Source organism: Bombus bifarius, unplaced genomic scaffold, assembly GCF_011952205.1.
Source record: "Bombus bifarius isolate JDL3187 unplaced genomic scaffold, Bbif_JDL3187 scf7180000007966, whole genome shotgun sequence".
Lineage (NCBI taxonomy): Eukaryota > Metazoa > Arthropoda > Insecta > Hymenoptera > Apidae > Bombus > Bombus bifarius.
The window spans coordinates 6,280,964-6,306,151 of NW_022884352.1; the positions used below are offsets into that span (position 1 = coordinate 6,280,964).

The window sequence follows — 25,188 nt, forward strand, 5'->3', positions numbered from 1 at the left end:
TTTGGAGGAATGTTTGTCATTTATAAAGGAATTAGATGCGATAGCGTGATAGGAGTTGTGTGAACTCGTATGGCGGATAACAGTGATTCACTTTTAGAATCGTGTAGAAGCGTCAGGAAGGGTGGGATAGAAAAAGCCACGCGATCAGCGATCCACTCGGGGTGAGAAACGATGAGGGCGAGAGAAAGAGTGAAAGAGGGTGCACGTGGAATTGCGGTGAACCTCTGCGTGTGCAACCACCGTGTTCTGCGTGGCACCACTTTTTTTTAACGCAACATTGTCCCCTCTTTAACGAGCGTTTTATCGAAACATCCCTTGCCTGATTCCAAAGATATCCCCTGTCATTTGCGATCTCATGTTCAATCAACGAATATCCCTTTCGAGCTCAACCTCTACATTGTAAAAGATTCTACTTTCTAATTTCCCGAAGACTTCGTCTTTGGTTTCGGTAATGTATAATCCAATTAATCACCTAACACATAGAGGTGGGTGAAAGAGAGTTTATAAAATAAGAAGCATAGAAAGACATGGTTTTACAAAATGAATTTATATTTAATAAGCACAACGAAAAAATATAATATATACTTCAGGATAGATGATTGTAATGTGTGATAGAAGTTTGTAGTACGATAAAAAATATTTAACACAAATATTATTATTAAATTTGTAGTATATCTGTAGAGAAAGGGATGAGGTATACATGACATTTAATCACCAATATGTTGAACATTTTACTTAATTGTTCTGTAATTCCATTAAACGTGATGACACCTGTAAGGTAACACCTGCATAGGTTAGCCAATGAAACCTCACTGGCGGGTAGAGGCAGTAATTAAAGGATAAATGTAGTGACTGGACTTTACAAACGAGACGATCGTCCTTTCAAACAAATTCTCGACCGATCCCTTGGAGAGCGCAAACGATTCTAATCGCCACCAAGTTCGTTGTGCCAATCGTTGGCCGAAAAGCGTCGTCTTTATCAAAAATCAAATCGCAACAGTGTTCGCGGTTTCTTCGCGATTCCTAAACAGTATCAATTTTGAACATTCTTTTATTCGCTACTATATTTATTGGTAGATACTCGTTTCTAGGAATCTGGCTAACTACAATAGAGAAATTGAGTTAACAGATTCAATTTAAACGAATTCTCTTGCTGGGCTTAAAATACACGATATTTTCTCAATCTCTCGTTGTTATATCAGGAGCTAACGGTGTCTCATAATATACAACAATTTTAGTCATTCTGTGCAAGCTTCAAGATTGAAGTTTTAAATATTGAAACTTGGATCACTCAAATAATTCTACCTTCTACTGTATGCTCAAATTATATATAGAAACTGGACTTTTTCTGAAATTTACGTATCAATTGCTAATGTGATGGAATGGAAGAAATTGCTCTAAACGAGTAAAGGATTGAATGTGATAAACATTAAAGAGTTAAACTGAACTGTTGCCGAGTGTGGATGAAGGTAAGTGAAAAAAAGGAGAATAGGCAAAAGTGTGTAGAGATCGATTTCCTGATAACGCTCGTTAACATATGATTCTCAGGGAAAATGTGAACCGTGCGTGTACACGGCTAGCAGAACGGTGTAGATTGTTGCGGGTCCGTTGTCGAGCTAACTAATTAATTTCAATTTTCCCAAACGAATCGCAAATGTGCTATTGTACGCTGATAACGAATTGATTATGGTCAGGATGAACTGCCGTCAGCGAAAACCGGTCCACCTTTCCTTCAAAATCACCGTTTTGCTTCAAATACGACGAAATTACGAAATATATAAATATGCGAACATTGTATGCAAACTTTTGCGGAATATTATGTAATTGCATATAATTATTGAAATCGTATCATTTAAAACTTCTAACAAATGCCATTCTTTTGGTGAAACCGAGACACGTGAGCGAGCACTAACAGCGAAGTTTATTGAGTATCAAGCGTTCATTACACGTAATGATTCATACGTACTAGAATACCTCACAGTCAGATTATTAAGAAAATTATTAGCAATCAGAATTCTCTATTCGTATAAGATAATGATTAAAAGCGTACCGAAAAGTTACGTTAATAAAACTGTTTGTAATACGAGCTACATTTCATACGTATTACAGATGACAGTTCTACTATTCTCTTCCTAATTTTCCATTTTCTTAAAATAGTCTAGATTCGAAGAAACGAGAACACGTCGTGCCAGAATCTTGTAATATCGATGATAAGCTATAGCCCTGTTCCCGCACGTTCGTCTACAATGCCAGCTGTATCGCGGCAAGGTCTGGATCGTTTCCACCCCCTTCAACCCTAAGCTCTGTAACGAGATAGATCATTTGGGCGCTTATAGTTTCAGCCCAACGAGCAGACGGATACCCTTCAACTTTCTACTCGCGAATAAACCTATGTATCTAGCGACGGGGTCTCGTCAGATCTTGTACAAATTTACTTAATTTTAAACACCATAGAGTACGTGTCGTAATTTTTTGGACGATTTCTTCCAAGAAATTTATCCTCAGCGTTTTCACTTCATAATAATTTTCAATTCTTCTCGAAAGAGAACGAAACCTAAAATTTCTATCACACAGGCATACAAAGGAATATTCATGATTGTTAGAGGAAAGAATTCTGTTGACGTTTCCATTGCAAAATAGTTTTCGAACCTTCCGGAAACAGAATGAAAGCTAACCTTTCCGTCACATGCATACAGAGGAATGTTTTCGAGTTCGACAAACGGTAGGATCATTAGGGATTCGCTGGAGAGTTTGGCGCGCATCGGTTCTCCCAGGGAATATTCAAGGAGCCAGGGAGTCGCAGGAATCCTGACGAGAGACACTTCTCTTACATTCTTCATCCTAGCTTATGTTAATTCCGCGCTCGACGAAAACAATTGAGAGCTAATCCCAGACAAATGACTGGCGCGCTTCTGTGAGCTCGAGGGTGGATTCAACCCCCTCGTTGTCGGATAGAAAATTCGGGTATTTCATGGTTTCGAACGTCCTCCCTCTCCCCTATTTTCAACCCTAATTCAGCCTTTAAATCTATTCTACCATTCGTCTTGCGATTTCAATACAAAATAAACTATCTTAACTGCGACTGACAATAAGAGTATATTAGTCATTGACAGTTGAGACGTTGGAAAAGAATCATAGCAGTTAACTCTATCATTCATTCGTGAGAAAAATGTCTGCATATGAGAAGATGTCATCTGTTTTTATAATAATCGAACAACCCGTGGCTCTCAGCATTTACATGAAGGGAACGTTTTTAATAAAGTAAAGAAGAAGAATAAAAGATATTTTGCAACCTCAAACGTCCATGTAATCCGTGTAACACGTGTGCTAATTGAAAAGAATAAAATCTTTCGATAGAAAGAATCTGTCTCAATATCCAATATACCGCACAACCAAAAAGCAAAACACGAAAGATTTTCACAGAGATGTTCGAAGTAGGTCAAAGGAGTTACCTAATCAGCAGGCACGAAACAACCCTAATAACGTTAATTAAAATAAAGTGAAACCTCAATTAATATCGGCCGTCCCTGTTTCCAGGGGTGTCGGCTCTTTTCAAGCCCCTTCTCATCGTTTCCGCGCGAAACGAGCCTGTTCTCAGGGGGCGAGACTTCGACGAAGGAAAGTAAAGAGGAGGTTGCTCGGCGGTGGTGCGGACAAATAAAACCCATTACCCACCCCAAGACGACGTCGTCGTCTCCTCGAGTTCGGTTGGCACACCAATCAACGACTCGGCAACCCCTGCGAAACGTCCAATTTTCGAGGTCGTCGCGGCCGCTTACGAGAGGACTCTTTTCCTCGAGGAAAAACGAGGGTCGTCGCGAAGGCGTCCGCGACCTACCCTTACTACGCGGCCGAATTCTTTGAGCTTCCTTCCCGCCAAACCCCTCCTCCACAGTTTTCTTCCCGTAACGCAGCGTGTCAACGCGAAGATCAACAACTCCGTAGTTTAGTGAATGAAGAAGAAAGGGGCGGATTCGTTGCGAACTAATTTCACGAGTTACGTGGCTCTTCTTGCGAAGTCTGTTTGACTGTTGCAGAATATTCTCGCGAGAAGGGAAGTAAACTTTGAATTTGAATTTTAGAGGGAGGCTATATAGTGTTTGCAAGAGTATTTTATGCCTTTTTCTCGAAGATGTTGTTCGATTGGTGCATCAAGTTCTCGTGGATGAATTCGTAGAAATATCTGGATTCAAATTTTCCACGAACAATCGCTAGGACTTATAGTTCTCGGTGTTTATTTTTGCAAAGACTGTTAATATTTATCGAATGATTTTGCTGCTTTTTTTAGAACACTTTGGCTATTGCATAACGTTACCACGAACAACTATGGAAATATATTTTGGAAAAGGAAGATAGTGTGACTTGTAGTCTGGTACTTTTCTTTTAACGAGACTGTCGCATGAAAAGATTGTTTTCTTGATCGTTTGATGTATGACTTTTTTGTAGATAAATTTGTGAAAATATCTTCTGTATTCAAATTTTATGAGGAGGAAAAAGGTCGTTTGCATTTGACGCTTTGTCAAAGGTACAGATTTTTAAAAATTAGTTGGATAAAAGACTCACCTCTGCCGCTTCTCCCGACGAACCTAAGATCATTGAACTTGGCCACCTGGTTCTTCATCAGAGCGGTCGAGTTTCTCAGCTCAGCACAGCAGTTCTCGTCGTTACCAGCACGAACAGTGACCAAAGTGCCATCGCCGACCTCGCCTAGAGCCACCACCTTGAAGGCTACTGGAAGGGTCTTGTTGGACCTCCAGTGAGCTGGCAATACGCTGCAGACCAAGTGAGGGGACCCTGTAATGAAATTAAATATACCTAACCTCACAACTAAACCAGGAACATAACATTTTCAGACATCTATCGCCTCCCGTATATCAATATTAATTAATTTTCTGACTATGGTTAAACGACATGGACGAAGATATTTTTCGATTGAAAAGTTTCTCTATTATCTGTCTACTTGATAACTAACTTTATATGTAGTTATACATGCAGACTGTGATATATAACATTTTTTAACTTTTTGAATCTTGCCTTTCTGTCTCTTTTTCTTTGAAAGCTTGAAACTCTGTCCTTCACACATAATTTGAATCTTTCTAACATTTACATAAACGTGTATTTTGTATCCTTTTTAGGATTAAGTGATACGAATCGTTAAGCATCAAACATTTTACATGTTACAATCTGTTAATAAGAGCACAGATACGGGCGAATTCTAACAAAATACTGCGGATGTTTATGTATTTATGGGAAATCTAAAGATGCAAAACCTACTAGTGTTCTATTATCTGTGCGACAGAACATTTATCTGGATCGTTAACGATCCGAATCATAAACAAGTCGATCATATAACAGAAAATTCCATAGCTATAATTTTTCGTTCACATGAGACTTTACACGTTCAACTAATTGTAAGTAGATCCAACCGATCGCAATCAGACACCAACTACAATTTCGGCTCAGTATGTAGACTCTATCTATATTTACACATTTTCCTAATGAATAACTTGTCTCTCTATCCACCTACATTTCTACTAAACTCAATTTTTATACAAAAAGGAGCCTGTTTTATATACTAAAACTAGAGTAAACAAAATAAGATACAGTGTAGGTTTGACTTTTCAAAAAAAAAAAAAAAAAATCATTCAACGCGTTTGATATATAGTAAAAGATTCTTGTGCAGAAAAATTTAGTTCGATAAAAATGCACGTATAAAGATACGGTGTGTGGTAAAGATTCCCATAAACCCGTAAAAATCCACAGTATACCGATCGTTTCTCGCGTATACCTGTCCGAACAAGTTCTCCAGGGTGCTCGCTGACGAAGTCACCGAGGGTTCTCTCGGCCAGGATGTCGCTGGTCATCTTGGTGTAAGCATCGGTCAAAGGAGAAACACCCGACTCCGGCGAGGCGGCAGCGCCAGGAGCCGAGGCTCCTGTCAACTGCATCCTGTCGCTGGTTCCGCCGCTCTCGCTGGGAGCACTCGCTGTTCCACAGCTGGACTCGTTGCTGGACCCCCTCACCGAGCCAGCGCCGCTTCCGGATACCGTGCTTCCGCCACCGCCGCCGTTGCAACGGCCGAATATATCCATAGGCAGTCAGAACGCCGGATGATACATCCTTCCATTCGGTTCACTGCTGGAACTTCTCGGCTCTTACGAGGATCCTCACCCGGTACACCTCTTCCTGGGTCAGGCTTCGCGACCTGACATGGCGCTGCCCGACGCTCGACGATTCTTTCTCCGATTACTTTGATACACCCTCTTCTCTCGAAGATTTTACTTTAACGGCGAGCTCAGAATAGCATTTGGCAATCTTGAAGAATTCTTTGTATATGTACTCGTGTTATTCTTTCTTCGAGTACTTCCGTACTTCTTTCGGAAATTTTGCTTCGATAATGACGTTGAAGAGTTTGTGGAAGATTATGGGAGATTTTGGGAGATTTTGGTAGTTTTTAGAAAGTTCGATGATCCTTGCGGATGAAAGCTTTTAAGTTAATTTTTAATGGCGTGAATCGAGGATCTTCCAAGTTGATTTCTTTGGATCTTGAGATTACTTGATTTGTTGGATCTTTGGAGCTTGTTAAGTTTTGTTTCCAGCGGCCCACTCTTCAAGAAACACTATTTACAGGAAATTTTATCTTGCGGTAATGAAGACTCGCGCGTTGATTAATGCAAACATCAGAAGCATCTAAGAAAAATTTCGATCTCCTGGTTTCACCTGTAACCAAGAAAATTCAGGTCAAAGGTAGATAATGGACATTTTTAGGGAAGAAAGACAATTGTCCCGTAGTTACTACATTCACGGGCTCGATTATTTTAAACACAATAATTTATCTATGATGTGAATTTTGCCAGTTACTATTTTCACAGATTCTATAATGTTGAACGCAACAATTTACATATTTTAATAATCGCTACGAAGAATAACGTGAAAAGAATATTGAAAGGACATTAATTAATTTAAATACCAACTGACTAATATTTTTACACCGCAATATACTGCTCAAAGATCAAAGAGGATTTCCATAAAATTCTAGACGAGGATATAGAAAGAAGGAGATGTTAGAAAAGTTTCTAAGCGTTGGTCCATGTAATAAAATGAATTCAAAACAAACGATTTAGAAATGTAGCAAAAAATACAGAAAAGAAGCTGCTTAGAGATTTCCTGCATTCCTAATGCCAAACACGAGAGACACATATTTTCAGCTTTTTATAATTTAGTGAAGTTCTCCCCGCTATCTATGATTGTAATTAAGTAGCCCTAAAATTTAGAGTTTGTATAAACGAAATTCTACTGTATTAAAAATTGAGTTACGTGTGATAACATTTAAGTTCGGTTGTAGTATTATATTTAAGATATGAAACTTATAATACTATACTTGGCAACTCGTTCAAGTCTCTACCTCTACACCGTTCAAGAATAAAACATTTCCAAACCTCCCCAATCATTTTATTTGCATCCTCCAACATTCAAACCAAATTTCGTACAACATTTTACCATGGTCAAAGCCAAATGGCAGAGACTCGGAAAATAGCATAGCTTCGAAAAGGGCAAGATCGAGACCAGTTAGCGTGATCAAAAAAGCGTGGGAGAAAGGGTTGGTCCCAGGAGAGTCTCGAGGCAGAGGGTGTAGTGCCGTCGCCGGTGCGACCAACCCTTCCGCTTCTAATCCATTTAACGACGGCTAGCAAGGGCCTTTATCTCGCCTGGAGCCCTTCAATCGACTCGATCGAGCTTCGAACCGACGCGATACACCCTGAACCGATCGCGTCGCCGCTGATAAAACGCGAAACGAGAAGCTGGTACGGAAAAATGGTGAATAACAGACGCCGAACGAAGAGAGGGAAGAGAGGGAAGATAGGGTGGCGAGCGTGCCACGTACGAGAAAAAGAGACGAAACGAGTGGTTGACACGGACAGGAACGACTCGCACACTTTTCACGCGGGTCGGCCGGTGACGTCACCGTTCATTCAGTAATTTTTGCGCACGTCACCGGGGCTGACACACCGGATCCAGGTGGTTCCAGGAGGGGTTGGAGCGGGCTGGTGGTGGGGACGGAAAAAATAGGGGAAAAAGAACGCCCGCCGGTAGGCAACCCCCACACGCCACATGGATATCCAACCCCTACGCACGTAACAACCGCGTGTCAAAGTGCACGTGGCACGTTACCACGTTGTTCTGTCAGTGGCAGGCCAGGATAGCGCCGTCAGATACCGAGCAGGATTCGGTAATCGTTCAGACACTCCGGCGCCGCTCCTAATCAGCCACTTGTCATCGGAACGTGTCGCGGATCACCAGGCCATCGGGCACGATAACGAGCGATCGGCGCCTGATTATTCGCGGATTTCCACTCCTTAGCTGAACACGCGAAGGCAACGCGTCTTCGCTTCGTACGTCGTAGGTAATTAGCTTAATTCGCTTTATCAATGCGGATTTTTTGGAGAAACTCGTATGCAAAATCTTTCGGTCGGACTAGAGATACGAAGTTGTTTCACAAACGTTTGAGACAAAAGTCTTCAGATCCAGTCTGATTAAAGCATTCGGTTTGAAGCAATTGAAGCAATCGGTTAGAGTTGTTAATGTGAATTCTCGAGAGAGACTTTCGTCGAAGATTCTCGGTGTTTGAGAGGATGGTGATTAGATCAATAAAGTATGGAGCTGTTTGACGAAAGTTTGAGACGGAGTCTTCTGTTTTAGGAGTCTACGGATGTAGATTAGAATAATTGTCATTGTCAAAGTTGATTTTTGAGGGGAACTGTTGTCGAAGAATACCAATGTTTGATAAGATGGCAATTAGATTAGAGGTATGCAATTGTTTGATAAGAGTTTGAAGGCTGAGGAATTCCGTGTGTAAATAATCAGACCAATGTACTTTGTTGATGTAGATCTTTGAAAGAAACGTTTGTACTTGTTCGAAGACTTCTTCAAAGAGTCTTTTGACTCGAAGATGACGATTAGAGATTATGATAGCACGATGCTAATGAAGATAGAGGGGAGAAGAATCTTACGACCCTCCTGAAAGAACGACACGGCGACGGATAAGATTCTCGCTTAACTTCGCATTCAAATCTCTTGCTGGGCTACTCTCGTGTTTCCACTTCCGGAGAAAATATTTCCATCGACTCTTGAAAGTATCACGGTAATATCATTCGCACTAATTGCGAAGCTTGTTATATTGCTAAGACGATTTTTGACGTTTCTTCTTAAATCCATGACACATCCGAGCATCGAGGAAGAATCTTCCTTCGTGGAGAATTCGAAAGATGCTTCGAAAAAGCGAGAAGAAATTCTTGATTAAATTCTTCGGCATATTCATGGACCTAATCACCAAGTAATACAAGTTCCATTGAAAGAATCGCACTCACTGTCTGGCCGTGTTCACCGCAGCAACCGACGGACTATCACAATCTTCACCGCAACAAAACCTCACTCTCATGGACCCTTCGATTTCCACAGCAAAGCTTCCATCCACCACAATCTTCTCTACTGTCATCGGTCCAGCATAAACGAGATACAAGTTCACGACGTGTTATTGTCAACCTGCAATCTCTCTATCCACCAAACGATGTACACCAAAATCCCACCAAAGAAACCGATGTAATTCAGCACACTTCAACTCTAAACAATTTTCATCTTCAGAGCGTCTGAAAATCCGCAAAGTTTCCGAATGTTCGAAGAATATCTTGGAATGTTCCAGTGACACGAGGGATTCCGAGATAGCTGGCGGAGAATCCGAGAAGGCTGGCGTGTTTTGGTAGTCACAGTCGTCTCTGAAAATACCCGTCGGGGCCACTAACTATAATTTCGGCGGTTCGTGTGAGGCAACAGCCGTTGACGCACTGGTCCATGCCAACACACGCAGCATCCCTTTCCCCTTTCCTGGTTCCTCTCACACCCCGTGAGCAACCCCACTCCTTCCGCGAGCGTTCGTCTCCGTTCGTCGCACAAGCGTATCCTCTCTTTCTCTTCCACTGGCTCTTTTCGTCTCACATTCTCTGGCTGGCTTGGCCCTCTTTCTCTTTCTCCTCCGTTGCTCTTTATCGCTTTATCTCCCACCGGACCCCTAACCCTCTCTCTAACCTCTATCCTTCTCTGTCTCATACTCACGGCCCTCTCTTTCCCACCCCTTTCGTTTCGACCCTTTTGCGGTGTGGCTCGCGTGCGTCTGACGGACCGACGGACCGACGGCTCGCGGGGCGGAGCGGAGCTAAACCGAAGCGGGGACGACTTCGATCGATCGATCGATTCACCGGGTGAATCGGTCGGCGACTTTTTTCTTTCACGTCGTGGCGTGCGCCAAAATTCGCGCCGACCGTCGTCTCGCCTCGTAACGAGCGTCGTTGCGTTTAATTAGTCGAAAGTTAATGAGGAGACGGACCGAGCGTCATCATCATTGTTCTCGGGTGTTTGCCAGAGAGTTTCCACCCTCTCCCTCCCCGCCGCTGTTTCTCCCTCGTCTCTCGTTTACCCGCCGATATGAGGTTGAGGGCCCCGCGATTTAATATCGAGAACACCCGCGTAACTGGACTCTCCAACCGGATTAGCGGGATCGTTGGTGTTTTTCAACGGCAACTCGAAACCCAAAGCCCAGTGGTTTCCCGGTTTCGCGGTTTTCGACGCTGCTAACTCAAATTTCTGACGTTCGGTGCACTCGCGCTCTGATCGCTCTGCATTTCAGACGTTAGGAGGTGTCCAGGATTGTTTTATTAGAAAAATAGATATCGTATGTCGATAGTAGGATGACGAGTTAAATCGTTAATCGTAAAGCAGAGAAGCAAACGCTTGAAATTTTTTAACGCTTTTCGTAAAACGTAAAAATTACTGTTTATCTGTAGTAAGATGAATTAAACAGTTAGTTAGAAAGTCGAAAAGCAAATAAAATTTTCCGACGCTTTTCGTAAATTATATAGAACCGAATGTAGGTACTCTTGGTGGTAACTAACCGTAGGATAAAATCCAATAATCAACCGCAAAGAGGAAAGCGATCTAACAATTTTTGTAAAATACGAAATTGAGGGTGGAAATACTTGCTGTATTCCAAATAATCACAATGACTACTGCGATAAACTGTGAACATGCAGCATCCACACGAATAAAAGATTCTTCTTAATCCATTAATTTAGAAAACAAAAGTTTCACTATGGAAACTCGGGGGAATAAGAATTTACAACGTAAGAAAGTCCCACTTGATAATATGATATAGGTATCGAAACTTGAAAAATAGAAGATATAAATATAGAATTGAGTAGTTTCAGTACCTAATCGAAAATTATACAGTGACTAGTAGATTAATTGAGTGCAAGTAAATTAAGTTATGTATCATTTAGTAGTATATGACTATAAAAATTCGATACTGTGAAGATGAAATATAAAACCTGATAAAAACAATGCTTCGTTGAAAAATAAGACAACCTGCAAATACTTTTTGTAGCCACTACATTATAAATTGTATTTTGCAATTTTTAATTATAAAAATTAAAGAACATTGGATGATGAGTATTCCAAGAATACTTGATATCCACACGATATCTGAAAATTTTTGATTTAGAATTTCTCGCAAAGTCATAGATGATTGGTTCTGTCTTGGCTCGTTATTATCAGAAGCTTCGTGGAAAATCGGCACGTCATTGAAATGTTGACACGTCACAGACGTTTCCTTGGAAGTGTTCTCTCGATTCTTCAGCTTGGTCGATCGAAAACAGCAGACACGACGGTATACACTGCACCGACATACGCTACAATGAAGCTTCACTTTCGAAAATCAAACAGAGAGAACCGCTGGGTCGGCGCATCCTCGCAGCTGCACTGTTTGTACGAACGTGCAAACAATGGAACTACCCATTTCCTGTGCGAATATATCCTGACGATAGCCAGCCGGTCGCGGACTTGCCGCCAGGCAAACACGTACGATTGACGCGCGCGGATCTCCGCTCGAAAGATCGATACTTCCCTCCTCGATCTTCGATGCTTCTTCCCCCACATCGTATCAATCGATGCCCCGCTACCCATCAATCTTTCTCATTTGCTCGAACAATCGTCTATCTCTTCAAAAATAAACAGATATTCTGCATTTTGTGAAGAATAAAAAAAAAATTGGAACTACACGTTTGCTCATGAAATTTCACTGAATGTTAAGATCTAGAGCCTCTTTCAAATATCTTTCAAATATCGTTCAAATATCTTAGAGCCTTTGCTCCTCAAATCTCAGTATCCAACTTCAATTCTCGCATTTTTTAAATTAAAAATTTTCTTGCTCTGCAAGTTCATACTCTTCAGAAGAGTTTTTGTACAAAAATTTTTGTTTTCCATATTAGGAAATCAAGCGGAATCCTACTTCCTGCGCTTAGACTAAGAACCGAAGCTGCTGGATGAGTAATTAATAATTAGATAATTATAGAACCTTGCTATAAGGTAAGCTGGCTGTCAATTGTTTTATATCTTCTGTTTTTCAAATCCCAATATTCAATATTTCTAGATTAAAACATTTTATTTCTCAGAATGTCTACTGCAATAAAAATTATACCCTTAAAACACAGAACGAACTCTCCTACATTCGGAATTTTCATATCTCTGAATTTCTATAGCGAGGTGTATGTTTTCTATAATGTCAACGTATCGAAATATAATATCATTGATCTGAAACCGTGAAATGGGAGGAGAACGAATATAACCACCGTGGAGCATCGAAGCGCATTAGGCTGACGGAATCAGAACGAAAACGACGGAACGTTGCAGCCTGGCGCCATGGTAGCCCAACAGTCTGTCGCTTATTTGAATAACAGCAACGAGATTCGCGGAATGAATCGCGCGAACTGGCAGAGAAGTAGCGGTATTCAGCGGCGAACGATCGTCGACGAGACGGTGACAAACAGCGATACGGTGGAAACGTGGAAACCGGACGGCCGTCGTCGTATTGACAAACGACCTAACGCCCGTGTGGACCGTTGCGTTCGACGAGATTCGAATTATCTCTGTTGGAGCTTGTCAATGCAAATGCCATACCTACATTCAATTACCGCTCGTCACGCTTCGATCAGCGCGCGACCGGCCAACCACGGAATATTCCTGCTCGACTTCTTTTTACCATCGTCGATTTTCCCCTCGTTACTGTTTTCACGGGTCGTGATTCGATTATTTTGAACAAAACAATTTGTCTATGGCATTAATTCCAGTGGTGTATAATGTGGAACGAACGGTGAAAGATACCAAAGAAGAATATCGAATTGTTAGCGTGTCGAAGCAGCAAGGAGCGTTTGGTATTTTATTTTAGGAAAATTGAAATTCATCCACGGTGAAAGTAAGATCAAGATCTGTCTACTGTTCTTACTCTTGTTGGCGTTTTTATGGAGCTTGTTTATTTCGTTTGTTTACTTTGAATACAATAATTTTCGTATGGTGGTCAATTTTCAATAATGTACATGTGTAATTTGATGGTTGGAAAATATAAGAGGAGAATATTGAATTGTTAGTACACTGATGTGTTGGAAGTTTATTAAAATTTGGGAGAACTGAAATTTTTTCTTAATTTGGATGTCAAGTAACTATTATATATTTCCAAGATGTTAAAGAGGTGACTTATTTTAGAAGAATTAAAATTTCTCGAGAATTTAGATGCCATCTGACTAATATTTTGTCACATGTTACAATGATTGTGATTTAGTAGTTCAGTATTCAAATTACTGAAATATGGCTACTTCATTCTCCTTTCTTTTTTTTTCTTTTAGATAATGTTGATCATGTTTTTCTTTTAATTAATAGTGTCTGTTTGTCATACTAAATGTTTTGCTTCTTTTCCTATATCTTTTTATCAAAACACACGAACTTCAAAAGTGTCAATCGTGTATAATCTAACAGCAAGTAAACTAATTGAAAGATTTTCATGAAATTCTATAATGTATAATAATACGCGGAAAAAAGAATATTAGAAAGAGTTTTAGACGTCTGTTATAGCTTTCGAGACAAATGTGGAGATCTGTCAGTCAATTCAGATCGCTAGATTAGCGCAGCAGACCATGTGACAATAATGACAATAATTAATAGCTCCATTATCGATTAATGATAGTTTCTAGGGTTAGAATGAAGCACGTGCTCCATGTACTATTAACGAGGTACATATACTTCAAATCTCAAAAGTAGCAATATCCGAAAGGCGGCTTTCTTTCACAAGTAATATCCAGAAATTTACATTAGAAAAGATATTTTGAAACTATTTCGATCTCGAACTTTGATCGATCGTTACGTGGAATTTACTGTTTCGTCAAAAGGAAAGATAGTTTTACAGTGTATGGATAGTTGGAAATATTGAGACAGAACGGTAGGAATCGAGAGTATGATAACGAGACTAATGGAAACGCAATCCGGAGCACGTGTCGTTAAAGGAAGCGAACGTGATCACGCAACGCGGCGGGATTCATCGAAAAACCGTGTTACGCGGAAATCGATGCTCGTAAAACGAGCACACGGTCGAACGACACATGGAAAACGAGCGGGTGAAACGCGACAAAAAGATCGAGCCCATTCGCGTGATCGCCGCGTCCGACCACCGACGCCCTATTCCCCTTGCAGTCAAGATTCTACACGCGGTAACTTTCCCACTTTTCCTACCGCAAATTCTTACATATTTCCATTAATTTACTTATTATTCTATTTTGAAAAATTATATATTTCAGAACATTTTTAATGTGATTTATAAATGTGATAAATATCTTTATAAAAATCAGAGTTCAAGTAAATAGTAAAAGACTTTTCATTAAAATTAAAGCATACTAATGTCATATTTTTACTCTATCAATTGTATTTGATTTCTGGACCGCTACAGCTTTCTACAGTATCTAAAAGACACTCGTTCTATGAATCACTATTTCTTAAGATAAAGTAATTCTTACACGGTGGCTACTGAACAGTGTTTCTATGTAGCAATTCAAAATTCGAATCACGAGCCACCTTTTATAAAAATTACAATTTATTTATGTCGTATTACGTGGTTCATCCCATAACAAAGAATCCTATCTACTATCCTATAGTGATCAGAAGACGCTCGTTCCTTAAATCAATGAATCGACAGGAAAGAACGATTAACAACAAATTTTGAATATACGATATCTCCTCCCCAGGACAATTTCCAAAGAGTGTCTTTGAAAAATATCTCGCAAAACTTAATATTCATCGTAACAACAGCACATTCTACCTATAATACTACTGTTCAGAAGCCAAGCATTCTTAAGATCATTGCGTCAGAAGGAATCTACTGGTAGCAACACTTAATTAATTATTAATAATCCTTCCACTTATTAAATAGAGTGTTTCTGCATAACAATGAAAAATCCAAATAGCAATGCACGTTTCGCTAAAATTGACATACATGAACCAACATCCTAATACACGACTCACCCCATTCAACCAACAAATTCAACCTACAGAATCCTATAGCGATCAGAAGACACTGGTTCCTTAAATCACATCCACCATAATCTACATCTTCTTCTACCTTCTCACCAAGCCGGCCGTAGTCGAAATACGCACATCGGTCGAACAACAACAACAACAACAACGGCACGTGTCACGAGGCGGCGTAGTGCGTAGCGCGATCGGAAAAAGGAAAAAGTTACGGCGTACCATGCGTGGAGAGCGGCGCGCGTGCTTCGAAACCGGTTCGTCGGTACGCTCGATTGGACAACAATACACGAAGAACGGTACCGGGGCACGAGCAGAAGGAGCAACAACAGCACAGCACCAACAGCAACCGTGCCGCGTGAATACTACGCCGCCCCCTCCCTCGTTCGTCGCCTCTCTCGCCCCCAAAGAGGGGTTAGCCGCCTCGTCTCTATCCCGTAGAGGGTAGTTTCGCTCTAACGAGCACGACCGCCCCACTGGAACTGGAACTCTCTCCCCTCCGTCGACCGTGCGCGCCCCCTTCCCGCGATCAACCGCCCCTACCACGTGCCACGACCACCCCTACAACGACAAAGACGGGGGACGTACGCGGTGCGAGTAGGGGCAGCCACCGACGGAACATGTGTAACACGCAGCCTTGATTACACGCGGGCTTGTAAAAATTATTATTATGGCCGTGAGCGCGCGGCCGCGCATGCAAACCAACCCTATACACCCCCGCGCACGCCAAATTTTGTTGTTTCCTTTACCGACGCGGGGGTAGACGCACCGACGAGCTGACCTCGGATACTTTCACGCTAATGGGTTCAATGTCAGGCCGAATGAGCTGCAAACGTTTTTTCCATTTTGCCAGTTGTTAATGGTTTTTGTTTAGGCACGGTTTGGGAGGGGAGGGGGTAGATAGTTTTTTGACGAAGAGCGGCGCAGATCCGATTGTTTATTTGATGTAGAAAACGATACATAAGATTTTGAATACGAGGGATATTGAAAACTGGAGATTTTGAGAAGAGGCTAGTAGAGCAGTTTGGATTGTTTGAATTGTTATTATTTTGGGAGGCGGAGATTTTAAGGAGATAACGTAGGTGGTGTGGTTTTCTTCGGTCTTTTCAGAATATGAATAGTTTTAGAGAATGATGCAATCGAAATCATTTTTTCGATTTTCAGGGTGCGAATAATATTAGAAATGGCTGAGGTTTTGAACGAGATATATCTTTCGAGGTGGAGATTTTGAAAAAAGAGTGGTGCAGTCTTTTCGACCTTGACATAGGAATGATTTTGGGGAAAGTTTAGTGAAGTTTCAAATAAGATGTAGGGCGTAATTAGAACTTTTTTGATCATGACACATGAATGATTTTAGGAAAAGATGAAGTATGATATATTTTTAGTGTTTACACATAGAGATTTTGAGAAGAGAATCGTGTAAGTGAAACCGTCTTTACGGTTCTGAAACATGAATAATTTCATGCTTGAAACAGGAGATATTTTTAAAAATGATGACGTGGAGATTTTAAAAAAGAAGGATGATATGCTTGTTCGTTGTTCAGAAAATAACATTTCAGACAGCACAACGGTAAGAGAAGTATTTTAACATGCTTACTCACCGTCACATGATGCTATACGATTTTATCTTCTGTCATGAAAAAAGAGTTCTATTAAGATCAGAATATGAATAAGGCGTGGTAAATTCTGGATGAATATTCAACACTTTTTTATATATCCTTTATCGATATATAAATTCTTCTTTCCTTATCGAAAAAGGATGAACTCTTTCTCTTTGTCAATTACCATATCCTTCTCTTTACTCGATGCATTTCGTGTCAAATCAGAGTCAGTATCTTGCAACAATATATCATTGTCTGAAAATCACAAATAATGAAGAATGAAATTTGGATCTTTGTTTGAAATTTGAAGATGTTCTTAGCGCGTAGAACCGAAGATTCGCATAAGAGGATGGATTTTTGAAGAAATTTAGAAAATGTGTTTGTCACACGGTAAAACTGAATATTGATCGATTTTTATTTCTCATGCAAAAAAAGAAATGCTGATGGAAACAATGTATTTCGAAAGTGACACTAAAGGCAATCAACGTGGATCTGTGATTCGTTTGGCGAATACCGCGTTCCATGGAGACACAGAAACAGAAAGAGGGAGAAGGGGGAAACCGCGTTAATTCCTGCGCATTCAATGAAAGAAAAAATACCAGAATACCGTTCCGTGCCAGTAGCTCGATGCGGCTGGCGTTTGTCTGCTTCAGCAGCTCATCAGCCAACCCATTATCCGGATTATATTCCATACCAGAGAAATAAATAACGCGTGAACCGAATAATCGTTGCCATTCGAAAACCGAGATCTGTTACCCAACACGCTCTCGCCAATTTTTATCGTTGCTCTCATCAATTTCTCAGACATATCCCAGTAGCGAAAGCCAACTTTCATTTATAAGAAACGATCTATATCTTGAAATGCTATCGAATGAAAATTAAATAGTTGCTTTTCACGACTTTAGGACTTTATGACTTAATTAAATACAGTTCTTGTACTTGTGGCTGTACTTCCTAGTACTTTGAGTAAACAAAAACCAACATAAAATCAATCAAAATCAAGTCACTTTTTCACAAATGTGTTAATAAATTAATAGTCAGTGGAGTACACTTCTAGTAATAAATTTTGCATTTTTTAAATACAAAATCTATCTCTTTCTCTCTTTTCCAAAAAGTGTTAAAGCTGCCTCCTTACTGCTGCAAACTCTACAATTGCATAATACGATAATAAAACTTATTATCCAAAAACGTATTGGTAAAAGACTAAAGTCTTCGGAGAATTTTTTTGAATTTGAATTTGAATTTCTGAAGAAGGGTAAACATGGACAAGGGTCGTTTTATCGTCCAATGACAACTAACTGACTCTATGAGAAAAACATTTGTCATGAGATCCACGACTTCATGATTTACTTAAATACGTTAATAGCCACCGCATAATATGATAAGTATTTTATTGAAAAGTATCGAAACGTATCGGTGAAGAATTAAAGGCGTTAAGCGCAAACGTGGAGAAGGGTCGCCAAAGTTTCAGCAAAGAGAAACATTCACAGCGAGGAAGACAAATTTTTTGAGTTTATAGCGACAATTTGATTGGAGATGGAAAAAATGGTCTCTCCAGGACACGCGATCGTGGACGGTCGATTCACGGAGCCAGTTTGCGAGCGAAGAGTACAAGCGGCTTGCCTGGTTTCTGGTCGAAGTGGGGCTAACCGCAGAATCGGAGGCAAGATGGCAAAAGTAAGTCGAGAGTCGAGGGGCGGCGCTGTGGCCTGGCCAGCCCACCGGCGCATCCTCGTTCTTCTCACTCCGATTCCAACCTAAGATCTACCAAGAACCAACGTTTGCGAAAACATGAACCCGTATTTTTCCCGCCGTTACTAATTTTTTCCCTCCGTAATTCCTGGAAATGGAAAATTCACATCGACGTACCGAGAGGAATGAATAAATTAACGAAGAAGCCTTTGGAACGAGAATCAGCCAGCTAAGCAAACTTTCACAGGCATAGCCACCACTATTCTGGAATTAATTAAATCATGTTCTATCCACGGAAATTAAATTCAGTCTTCTTATGGAAAAAAATGTTGAAATATTAAATTCAAATACTTGGTCCATAATTTGGTCCTCTTTGTTTCTTGAAACAGCTTATTATTAATTTTTATGTGAGTTTTCCACACACCTGATTATTTTCTCCGATTCATTTAATGGAAATTAATCAAATAAAACATTACGTTTATATACTTAAAAACCAGCAACCACTATTATTTCTATTATCGAATAAAATCTTCAATATTTCAATAAATTTATAAAACGTCCAATTCATTTGAAAGAAAACTTCAATTCTCGAATAAATTTCAAAACTTCTGATTATTCCTTTTAATACACTTAGGAGAATCAATCGAGATGCAAGTTGATTTTAAGTTAAACCCGAATAATTAAAAATCTGCGATCTAATTTTCTTTAAAACCGGTTCAATTCTATAATTTTAAAAAGATTGTCAAAACTTCCAACTATTTTCTACGGTCCGCTTAAAAGAAAAAACAAACTAGGATAACTAAATATTTAACTAAATAATCGTTCAGATCCCAAATATTAAAACCCTATTTTAGATAACTGAAAATTCTAAGATCTAGTTTCGCCTTTTTATCCAAGCAACATTCGACAATTAAAATGAATTTCCAAAATCCCCAGTTCTTCCTCTCTCTGATCCTCCCTAACCCAATCCTCTACCTAAGTCAATCGACCAAAAATGAATGGAGCGCAACAGAACCCTCAGCATCGAAGAAAGTTTCGAAAGAGGGTAGCGTAAGGGATGGTCGTTGACTTCCAAATTGCGGCTGGCAACGAAATCCAAAAATCCTTTGGAACTACCGGTAAAAGGGCAGAATAAACATTTCCTGAACGGTTAGTAGCGACGTGGCGGGTGAGGGTGTACAGGCCGAGCGGGAGCTGCGGTTTTGGTGGGCGGAGGTTGCCTCCAGACTGTGAGGGTGCGACGAAAACGAACCATAGCCGTGTACCAGAAAGAGAAAACGAAAGAGACACGGATCTTCCCTGAACGACTAAAAGTAAACGCGAGATGGTCGTACGCAGGCACCGAGAATGGCGGTTGCTTCAAAGAAAATTCGAATCGTTAAAGACGTCTGGCTGTGTTTTTACATCGCGTAAAGAGATCGCCCTTTGACGAATTATCGACCATGAAAAATTGATTCTGCGAAGAACTTCCGTTACATAATTGTGTCCAGATTCGTTGTTAAACGTTAATCCGTCAATAACGAGATAGTTTAACTATCGAAGGTTGTGTCAATTCTGAAAAATGCGAATGTTTCACATTTACTAATTTCTGCATTAAGATAACTACAGTGGTTAGAAAGAGTATTGACGATGTCCTTAATTTATCTGAACGAAGCGTTTTTCATTTATCAAGTTCTATGTCTCATTTTTATTGTATCAAATTGTTGTATTTGTTTTAAAGTACTACTAAGTGAAACGAAATTTAATGTACTTAGATTTAATTAGTATGTAAATTCAATTCTTGCCAACCACTGTAGCCACTGTAGGTACATCAACGATTGTATTTTTGTTTCCATTTTAATTATAACACAAGCCTAGAAAACATTTTCAGACGACTATCAGTTTTATCATTACGAAATGAAATATTCGATGCTCGTGATCCAGTCTCAGTTACGCAAAGTTGTATAGCAAATAGCGACTATCAATAGCAAGTGGCTCGTGAATTTACATGAACCTAATCGAACTGCAAATCCGCAATCATCTACAATGCGATATGTTTTTGGCCGTATGATATATATGAACGTGCGCATCCAAAATGTTCAATAGTAAAAATACGAAATTACAGAGAGAAACGCAGAAAACTATATCACTGGACACTTTACAATAGCTTAAGCAGATGTATACTTTTATAAAATACAGGAAAACAAAAAAGATGATTATTTAATGATAAAAGAATTTACCATTATCTATGTCAGCCCTTTCGCGATGAATGAATTTGTGGAACAAAATATTTGTTCCTCGAGAGATGAATATTAAACGCGTATTTATATACAATGAAATCCGCAAACGAATAAAAAGTGGAGTTGATCAATTTCGCTTCTGACAGATTCACTCGTTAATTGTCGAATAGGAAGATGTATATTTTCATAGTTGCTAGTAAATGTCAACTATGAACAACTTTTATAGCAATTTTTATGACCAGACTTACAACCGATATTCGAGAAGAATTAGTAACACACGATAAGTGGATTGGTGACGGGTAATTTTGCATAAATCGCACGCTTCTTTCCAACTCAGTTTTTCAAGCCATTGAAATTTTTAAGCACAGATGGCATAAATAAAACTATTTATATTTGAGCGCTCTTTCGTTCTGGCTTTTCACAGACAAAACGACAGGTATGTTCGCCGTTCTACTCAGAGATGGCGACACGGATGTACTTTTATAGCCCTTCGCGCGACCAGGGGCTGCGCAACCCCCTTTTTCGTCACGCGCCATTACGAGCCGGCGCGCGCGTATCCTCATAATAAACGAACAACGGCTTGATAATTACGCATCGACAACGGTCCCGTCGATGCAATTTTTAAACGTCGATCGTTAACCGATATTCTCCCGAGGATCAGCCAGTGGAACGTCAATTTGCGAGCGTCTTTTTTTTCTCCGAAAAAAAATAAAAAATAAAAAAAGAATATATATATATATCGACGAGCAATTTCGAGTTTCAATCCGGTATTTTATTTATCGCGCGACGAAACGTAAACGCGTATCTGCTGATTTAATTGCAATTCATTTATCAGTTGCCCCTGGTTCAATGATTTTTCGAGGCCAAAGGAATTTTCAATAAAATTCTGTCCGGCCAGTGGGAACACGACATGAGAGGGGGGAGAACGAGACGACACACGCTGGCCATCGATATTAAAATGAAATGTTAATTAATTTTTTTAAAGTACGAGCTCCAGTTGCAATTATTGCGCGGAAATGAGGCCAAAATGAAATTGCTCCGTTCGTAAACATCACCCTGGAGACGGAGCCCGGTCCCGACACACCGCAGAGGGTGGAATTCTCCCATCGCATCGAGCAGCGAGAGTGTAAAAAAAAAAAGGTGGCGTATTTTTAAACGTCGACGAATGACGGTTCGTCGTGGGCCACGGTGAACCGCGGACGTTAATCAGCCTCGAAAAATCCGTGAGCCCCGGACAAGGGGACGGCAAACATCCCGCAAAACCTTAACCACCCGAATGGTATTGTTTTAATGTAATTCCAGGGCCGGTTTGTCGCTCGGCTCATGCACGCATGTAACAGCGCGAACGACAAACCCGTCGACCAGCTAGCGCGTATCAGTTCAACGAAACGCAGAGGAAGGGAGGGAGGGAGGGAGGGAGGGAGGAAGGGCGGGAGAAAGAGAGTCGATCTAACCGATGTACAAGGGAAAGAGAGAAGGGGGTGAATAGTTGCGAAGGGATTGGAGGTGTACAGAGAGGTAAAGACAGAAAGAGAAGAATAGCGTGTATATACGCGAGAAGAGCGAAGGGGGTGGGTGGTGGATGAAGGTGGCCAGTAGCCGAATGGATCAGAGAAAGAAGCACATTTCAGGTGGAAAGAGAGAGTGTTGGAGGGTGAAAAGAGAGAAAACCGGGCGACCAGGCTGACGGGGGGAGGGGGTGAGAGTGACAGAGAGAGGGTGCAGTGTTTTGTTCGCGCGCGATGGACGCGTCGCCATAGCGACCGGCGGTTGTTTATTATTGCGTCCAGCGGTCGTGTGGGTGGAATGGAGGAGAGCGCGGGGTAGTTTACGCGACGAAGGGTCGCGGGGGGCAGGCTGAGGGGTAAAAAGGGTTAGCGGCGGGCGACGAGGGGAGGGGGAGCGAATGGGGAGGGATGGATAAGGGGTGACGAGAGGGATGGGTGAGGCCAGAAGGGAGGAAGGATGCGAGAGGAAAGGGGGGATGGCAACGTTGGTGTGCAACGAGGGAGTGGCGGCCGACCACACGAGGCCGAAAAACACACTCTCCGCCAAACCTACCCCCTATAACACCCCCGTACACCACCGCCTCCTCCCTGCCGGCGGTAATGAGAGTTCGATAAAGCGCCGTTACCAGTGCGTGACGTCAAGCGAATTCTCTCTTTTCCTCTCTCTTTCTTACCCCGTGTCTCCCCCGTTTCTTTTTTATATACTTCCGTTTCACTCGTACATACAGGTATTTTTTTGATTTTCACCTCGTTCTATCTCCCTCTTTCTCTCGTCATACTTTTCCCCTTTTTCTATTTTTCTTTTCGCTCTTTCTCCGTTTCCCGCGTTTCTGCTTCTCCGACTCTCTCTCTCTCTCTCTCTCTCTCTCCCAGACTCTCTCTCTTTCTCTCTCTCTCTCTCTTTGTTTTTCTTTTTTTTGTGACTTGTCCGTTGCCTTTTTTCGGTCGCCGTTAGCAGCGGCGAAGTCGCGGTGTGTGACAAAAAACGAAGCCTCGGAAATTTCGTTGGCATGGACTAGTACGAGCCAGAACAGCACGCTCGCGGCCAGAACATTTTTTCCCTGGCGATAAAAACGTCGCGGTGGCTTGATGGGTATCATATTTTTTTCGGGACGGGGCTACAATTTGCGCCGCCGGTAGTGTTGACGCGGCTCGAGCACTCTTCGCTACCATGATCGCGTTGGACGCTCTAATTGCTTTCTGATCTCCACCGTCCGTCGACTCCGCGCACGCCACCCACCCCTCGTTTCCTACACCAGTTTTCCATCCCTCCCTTGTTCCTCTCTTCCTCCTTCCCTCTTCTCTCTCTCTCTCTCTCTCTCTTCGTCTCTCCCTCTCTCTCTTTTTTTCGTGAATTGTGAATTTGACCGAAGATCGAAGTAGCAACGAGGTCGATTGGAATTTACTGCTTCCTGTTCGATTAACTTTTCGCGGTTTCGTTCGACATCGTTCTTGTATAGCTTTTTCCTCTTTTTATGAACCGGTATACGGTTTTTTTTTTTAAACGCACCGGATTCTGCGAATTTATGCAAGGACTTGACAGATCGTGTAGTTTATCGAATAAAAGGGTTGAAGAGCGCGAACCAAATGATTACAAGGTACGTAGTTTGGTTCAAAAGTAACGAGATCACTGGACATATGTTATTGGACATACGAGCCTGTTATTAGACATATGAAAGCGTATATAGACATGTGAAAGCATTTACAAGGGATTTTATCGTATCGTCGGATGTTTAACTATCAAAAGTAATTATCCTACAACTAGTTTTCTTGAGAAACGTTTAAACGTAGAAGTTTTTCCAATTGTTCGAAGCCACGGTGGAAATCTTGATCGTTTGAAATGCAAATCATTCACTTGGTCGTAGATTTTTAAAGATCTATAATTACGCGAAAATAACGATGAGTTTAAGATAATTTTTAATTTCGGTGGATAAGAAGAAGACCGACGAATAACAGGGAGTTTGCAATACTATTACAACGCCCTTTTCTACTAAAAATTCATTGATTGATAATACAGTAATAATGCGCCAAACACGCAATTACTTATCTGGTGATCACTTTATATCAACAAAAGCAATTAAGTTGAACGTAATTTGATTATTTTAATGAGAATCATAGAACGTAGTAATTTATTTGTTCCCCGTCAAAGTTACTAATTTGAGTTATCCATGAAATAGCCTCATCACTTCCGGATCAGACTACGTATTTGCGTTTAAATTAGAAAACTCCATAAATTTCTTTTAACGCTAGAAAAACCACTCTCTAATATAAATGTGAATATATGCTCTGTAAGAATAAATGTAATTAAAGCGATGTAATAAAAATAAAATAAATACAAATAATTATGTTTCGATATCAATAAAAATCTATATTAATTTCGTCAAAAGCTGCGTGATACTTTTAATTACTGAAATTAAAAGAAGGAAAGAAATCTGTCCCTTTGACAGATTTGATGTTTCTACCGCTAACCACAACAAAGCTTCGTTTTTTAGTTAATCTCGACAAAAACGTATTTATTCGATGGAGTCCCGGGATCGATCAAGAGTCTGGATTTCGAAGAGTGTTTAGAGACAGTGATCCACAAAGGGAGAATCAAACCGTGAATTAATCCCGAAGTTTGGCAACGCACCTGTTCGAATTACCGCGACCCCGACACTCGGCACTTCTGGGAAACTTCAGCGCCCTTTGTACGAGACAGACGTTTAAGACGTGCGCTAATTAAGAACGGCATCTCACTACGCAGCTGCCAGCCAACGCTGCCATTGCAGGGAA

General features: G+C 40.8%; 1 protein-coding gene across 9 annotated transcripts in view; it reads right to left on the bottom strand.

Moving 5' to 3' along the window:
* The window catches only part of LOC117205285 (protein lozenge-like), a 42,427-nt gene that overhangs the window by 15,700 nt on the left and 1,539 nt on the right, over positions 1-25,188 (bottom strand). For 3 of the 9 annotated variants that reach the window (XM_033443576.1, XM_033443584.1, XM_033443528.1), the window contains exons 1-3: positions 15,394-15,836; positions 5,789-6,720; positions 4,564-4,794 (exon numbers count right to left, since the gene is read on the bottom strand). In XM_033443576.1, the coding sequence (XP_033299467.1) occupies positions 4,564-4,794; positions 5,789-6,092 (535 nt within the window). In that variant the 5' untranslated portion in view covers positions 6,093-6,720; positions 15,394-15,836. Of the gene's footprint in view, positions 1-4,563; positions 4,795-5,788; positions 6,721-9,368; positions 10,051-15,393; positions 15,839-25,188 lie in introns of those variants that run through there. The other 6 variants (XM_033443601.1, XM_033443559.1, XM_033443539.1 and 3 more) reach the window with 6 other exon arrangements.